Source organism: Hippocampus guttulatus, chromosome 9 (assembly GCF_054856545.1).
Source record: "Hippocampus guttulatus isolate MCC_2025c chromosome 9, RoL_Hgut_1.0, whole genome shotgun sequence".
Taxonomy (NCBI): domain Eukaryota; kingdom Metazoa; phylum Chordata; class Actinopteri; order Syngnathiformes; family Syngnathidae; genus Hippocampus; species Hippocampus guttulatus.
Window position 1 is genome coordinate 17,836,158 of NC_141269.1, and position 6,082 is coordinate 17,842,239.

A 6,082-nucleotide genomic window follows, 5' to 3' on the forward strand; every position below is an offset into this window, starting at 1 on the left:
TGTTTCCATATCAACATCTGAGAACGGGAGGGAGCTGCAGGTTGTACGGGAAGTGCGGCATGAAAGCATGTCCCTCATGATTGGTGTGAAAGGTGAAAAATGGCGCAGTTTTTGATGGACTTAAGTCAACTAAAGAAATGCCATGATGCCTACTTTAAATTAAAATTCATGTTCCAACCTTATGTCTACATGTGTGCGACTTTTCTGGTGGGTAGGGGGTGGGGGGGTTGGTCTTATTTCCTTTTATGCTCGCTGCACTTAGCCAATCATTTGACTCTCATTGCTCTCTTAGTTTCTTTGCAAATCGGCCAATTTGCACCTCCTCGGTCCATCTGGCATCTGAAGCCGATGACTCACAGGAGTGAGAAACTTACTGACGTAATTGCCTTTCGCAGCGCCACCAGCTTGTGAATCCATTCAACCTTATTTGTCCACACTGTGGCAGATGTCGTTCACAGTCAGAGCCATTCCAGACCAGACTAATACTGTATGAATGATTGGTGTGCCCTTTTGGGACACTTGACTCAGATGTACTCAAGATTTAGTCACACGACAACAACCTGCTACTTTGTACTGGATATTAGTTTTTAGTTGTTGTTGTTGTTTTTAAAATGAGCTCTTTTTTGGGGGGGTCTCAAAAACTTTCATGCTCAGCATCCTCAATTAAAGGTTTTCCATCTTTTGAAAGAAAAGCACAAGTACAACCCAAGAAATATTCACCTTCTCTCTTTATAAAGACGTTCATCTGCATCCAGTCAAGCCTTTTTACAGAGTATCAATATGTCACAGAAAGACATCCAACATCCAATCTCAGGCTTCCCGAAAGGAAGAATTCTTTCCCTGTGTTTGTCGAAAACGACACCATGTTTACAGAAAATATTCAAATGGGAATAAAATGCAAAAACATTGAGATACAAATAAGTATAGCTGCTAAAGAGCGGATTCCCCCCTCCCCCCACCACCACCACCACCATGTGGCTGCCAATATGTGGTACAATGCTGTCTTCTCCTCTTTCTGTGAGGGAGCTGTCAACCCAACAACCCTCTCACTCTCGCTTTCTCGCTGTCGTTCACTTTTCTCACTCTTACTCTCTCTCCTTTCTGATTCTATGTTTGTCTCATCTCATGTCTCCTCACTGCCTGGTGGCCTTCAGTTTCCCTGGATCATGACGAGCTGGACGACACCAATTTGAGCACCCACAACAAGCATACGGTACATTGGTATTTACATGACACTGTAAGTGGTTACAATACTGTTGTTACTACGCACTGTGTTCTAACAGTAATTAGTACAAGTCAGTTACCTGCGTGCAATAATAGCACTATTAGTTTTGACTCAGTTGAGTTGAGGAAAAGAATGACATCATTGACAACTGCTTTCAAATCTTGCTGAAGTTAATGATGGACTTAGCCCTCACAGCCCTGATTTCAGGAAAATCATGACATCATTCAGGCGTCAAGCATGATACCTTGCCTGTAGTCTGCTGTATCTCAAGACCTCCTAGCAGCCTTGAAAAGTGGTTAGCCCTGTAAGGTGGTACAATCTCCCTATCTCGGTCGGTGTGCCTTGAGGATTAGCATACAACAGAGCTGCCATAGGGGATATAGAGAGTCTTAAAGACGGATCCTCGCAGCCTTTAAAACAGGCTGTAAGGTACGGGGCGGGGCACTTGAAGTTGGATTCAGCCAAATAGCAAGTGGAGATTGAGTGTGAACACGGAGACGGCTAGTGCCGAGAGGGAAGAGGGCAAGGATAGTGAGGTCGAGGAGGAAAATGGAGGCAGGTCAAACTCAGGAGGGCATTCGAGCTCAAAGCATCGCATCGTGACCCCAGAGTCCTCGTTGCCATAGTTTGCCCAGTACTCTTCCTGGTCAAGTTTAGGCAGCGCCAGTTCTTCCTCCCCCAGCTCATACTTGACCAGTGATGTGGTTGTAGATGGGCCTTTCCCATACAAGCCGGCTTTGACGGTCTCTGAAGATTTCTTAAAGAGACCTTTCGTTGAGGACTGAGGCTTGTTTTTGTGGAACCACCATCTGGTTTTGGTACTGAAGGTGGTGGTGGTGGACCCGGCGATGGAGCCTGGATCAGGCAGTGGGCAGAGGGCAAAGTCCATTTCTCGAAGAAAGCGAAGGTCTTGACCGCGACGAATGGAAGGAGACGCGCAGATCACCTCAGATGAAGAGACGCGGGCCTCGCGGAACCACTCCCACAGGGCGCGGGCTTCGCAGCCGCACGACCAGGGGTTGGCATTGAGGCGGAGGAACTCTATGCCCTGAGTGTCCCTCAGAGTCTGACTGGGCAGCTCGGGCATAGAATTGTTGAAGAGGAATAGCATGGTCAGACGACCAAGGTCGCGAAAGGCCCGACGGTTCACCTGCCTGATGCGGTTGTCGTGAAGGAGCAAGCGGTCAAGGTTCACCAAGCCACGAAATACATTATCTGAGATCGTGCGTATACGGTTTCCGTGCAGGAAAAGCTGACTCAGGTTGATGAGGTCGGAAAAGATGTCATCCTGTAGGAAGTGTAGATTGTTTTCCTGCAGGGCAAAATATCAAAAGCAAAATATATTGATTGCCATTAGATGTAATTTCATTCAGTGTACTCTAAATAGAGGACCAGAATGTATCCCATCTGGCATCCTCTGGATTTTCTCATGCATTCTAATATGTGTCATCAATTTGTGACAAATTTGACAAATAAAAAGATTTTTTGGGGGGGCCCAATGTTGAGACTCCATATTAAGCCGTGACCTGCGTTCTGCACACACAAACACAAAAGTCTCAAATTACTGTGAATCAAATACTTGCCATCGGGATACAAGTATATTTGTAACTATGTCTTTCTTTGATAGGTGAACAGCTACCTGCAAGATACAGTACAAATTTTACATACAGTCAGTGTTTAGATGACACTTTGGAGAGCTGTTTGAGCAATTCGATATACTTGATATTCAATGTAATGCATTAGTACATGGCTGTACATGTACTAAGAATGAGATCCCGCACATAAGGTGAGAAGCTCGGTCATCCGGGAGGGGCTCAGAGTCGAGCCACTTCTCCTCCACATCGAGAGGAGCCAGATGAGGTGGCTTGGGCAACTGATTCGGATGCCTCCTGAACGCCTCCCTGGTGAGGTGTTCCGGGCATGTCCCACCGGGAGGAGACCCCGAGGACGACCCAGGACATGCTGGAGAGACTATGTCACCCAGCTGGCCTGGGAACGCCTCGGGATCCCCCGGGGAGAGCTGGAAGAAGTAGCTGGGGAGAGGGAAGTCTGGGCTTCCCTGCTAAAGCTGCTGCCCCCGCCACCCGGCCCGTATAAGCGGTAGAAGATGGATGTACATGTACCGTATTTTCACGACTATAAGGCGCCATTAAAAGTCTTAAATTTTCTCCAAAATGGACAGGACGCCTTATAATGCGGAGCGTCTAGTGTATGCGCCGAGTTCCAAAGCCTGACTGAGAGCACCTCTGGCCGACACGCTGTTTATATAGAGAAAAGGTGGAGTGAGTGACGACAGGCATGCGGAAGTCCGCCAATGAGTGAAGGGTGGGCGTGTAAGAGGATGCTAAAGGCACGTCCCTAGCAGGTACCAGTTGCCAATGAGTGAAGGGTGGGCGCGTAAGAGGTCGCTAAAGGCACGCCCCTAGCAGGTACCGGTCGCCAATGAGTGAAGGTTGGACGTGTAAGAGGACGCTAAAGGCACGCCCCTAGCAGGTACCAGTCACGTGAGTACATTGTAAAATGGCGAAATAAAGTACAACCGAACTCAGTTTTGCTTCCATTGCCTTTTTAAAAACCTGTTTTTAGCATGTGTGCATGCATGCCGTATGTTTAAGCTGGCGTATGTTTTACCATGCCTGGCTGCGCCCAATAATACAGTGCGTTTTGTGTATGTGTCAAATACAGAAATAGCACCCCTTACTGAGACTGCGCCCAACAATACGGTGCGCCGAATGGTCGTGAAAATACGGTACTAGTATGCTATTTGCTCTTAGAATATCGAATAAATGCTCCAGTTGTTTGAATGGCTGAATTATGAATTACAACTCGTGACAAACTAACATGGCAAGGCCTTTGATATCCAGTTTAAGGTGCATACATTACGCTCTCTTTACTCACAAGTAGGATCACTTTGGCGTATTGGTGTGACAACTGCATGATACTAGAGAGGCAAAGCTGTGCACCGGTTGAAGACTACGTGCCCCGAGTGAAATGCTATAAAATTATATTAATCATCCAGCCATAAATCCCTTTCAGCATTTTTTCCACAGCAAATTAGTTTTCATATTTCAGGACACTAGAAAGACATTTTTTAAAATGCTCAAATGCTTTTTTTGGAAGCCATTTGAGCATTTATGCGATATGCTGCAGTGGCACTGAATTGCCCTACTTGTGATGACAAAGAGTAGACGAGTACAATACCTGAGCTCAGATATAAAGCATATTGAACAAATGCTTCAACGGCTTTGCATACTGTATGACCCTGCAATACCATTTAACTTAGTGCATTTATTTCCATCATTTGTATGTTTTACTAGGGCATGTATGTTCATTTCATTCCAGTGCTCCCTACCTGTAAGTAGAGATAGTGCAGGCTGTAAAGCTTGCGGAAGATGTCGTGAGGCAGGGCTGTGAGTTTACAGCGGTGCATATGGAGGCTCTGGAGCTTCTCTAGGCCACGGAAGGCTCCTCCTTCCAGCCGGTGAAGGTTAGGGTTGTCCCCTAGGTCCAACTCCTCCAAGTCCCTCAGCTCACTGAAAGCCCCTGCTTCGATCCATGTAATGTTGTTGGAAAAAAGCCACAGAACCTGTCAGACAAAATAAATACCAAATAAGTCGTTACGGTATTTAAGGCTAGTGAAAAGTTTAGGCTCATTGCATACTACTTCTTCCAACCTGAGTCCCAAAGCCAAAAGAGCCAACTCTGAGCTCCGCGATCCTGTTGTTCTGGAGGAAAACGCGCTGCGACTCATATGGCACTCCGACCGGGACGGCGGTGAAATTCTGCGCTTGGCAGCTGACAGTCATGGGAGTCGGGTAACACACGCACAGGTGCGGGCACCCCGATGCCAGACTTAGCTTGCCAAGGACCATCCAAACCACCAGACACAGGGAGATGCTGACTGCATGGTGGAGAGCGAGAGGAGAAAGAGGAGGAGGAGGTGAGTCGGGAGTTCTCTCTCAGTGGTGCTGAAACAAATTACTACCATTGACTTCAATTTACCCTCTTTTGTTTAATAACTGACTACCTATCAACATTTTAATCTACTCTTTTTCCCCTTCTTCTGACTTAAATTATAAAATGTATTTTTCATATTGAATGCTGCTCTTGCATGTGGTTTTCCTTTTCGGTTGTAGTAATATTTGTGAATGTTGCTCTGATGGGATGAAGAGAGTTATCTATCTGCCTTGTCATTTTATTGAGACAGGTGTTCTGTATTACAAGGAGATAACTCTAAATGAACATGAGATCACAGGTTTGTTCGAGAAGAATTTGTCAGTAGAAATTTTCATCTCCACACTGCGGCTAACCCGACTTTTACGCACAGTATTACTGCTATTTTAAATGCATTCTGCGGGGTTATTACCCAATCTTTGTTGAAATCCATCGTTGTATAAGCATTCCAGAACATCCAAAACCATTTACCGTCACACATCAATGGGACGCATTATTCTGAGCCCGAAAAGAGGACACTTACTTTTGCAGTTGCGCACGATGGAGGAGCATCGTCGGCTCCGAGAAATCGAGAAGGTTCCCATCCTTAACCAAAGCCCAAAGCGAGTTAGCCTAGTGAGGCGAAGTATTGCCTGCTATCTCCGCTGATGACCTGGTTCCCGAGTCGGAGCGACTGAGAGAGTGCCGGCTGCTGGGCACCCGTGTCCCATATATACTCCCAGCATCCCGCTATTGCCTACTGAGGTGATCACCGTGCACTCGCCTACGTCACAGACGATGGGGGTCATCATTGAGTGAGGGCGGGAAGAAGCGGAAAAGGGCGGGGCCCAGCGGCGGGGACTCTCGTGGGGAACTTTACGCGCGTGAAGACTGGTTGGATGATCGGGGAGGAGGAAAAAAGGA

General features: G+C 46.9%; 1 protein-coding gene across 1 annotated transcript; it reads right to left on the reverse strand.

Moving 5' to 3' along the window:
• Positions 1-710: 710 nt before the first annotated feature.
• rtn4rl2a (reticulon 4 receptor-like 2 a) lies at positions 711-5,843 on the reverse strand. The gene is made up of 4 exons (XM_086120463.1): positions 5,703-5,843; positions 4,900-5,126; positions 4,578-4,811; positions 711-2,537 (listed from the first exon to the last, which is right to left on the reverse strand). The coding sequence occupies exons 1-4, from the start codon at positions 5,761-5,763 to the stop codon at positions 1,683-1,685; spliced, it is 1,377 nt and encodes a 458-aa protein (XP_085976589.1). The 5' UTR covers positions 5,764-5,843; the 3' UTR covers positions 711-1,682.
• Positions 5,844-6,082: the final 239 nt, after the last annotated feature.

Excerpts from the sequence above, each read along its gene's own strand:
- rtn4rl2a (XM_086120463.1), bottom strand. The coding sequence starts at position 5,763 with ATGGGAACCTTCTCGATTTCTCGGAGCCGACGATGCTCCTCCATCGTG. Across the intron at positions 5,127-5,702 it reads CATCGTGCGCAACTGCAAAA|TCAGCATCTCCCTGTGTCTG; the intron begins GTAAGTGTCCTC and ends TCCACCATGCAG. Across the intron at positions 2,538-4,577 it reads TGCACTATCTCTACTTACAG|GAAAACAATCTACACTTCCT; the intron begins GTAGGGAGCACT and ends TTTGCCCTGCAG.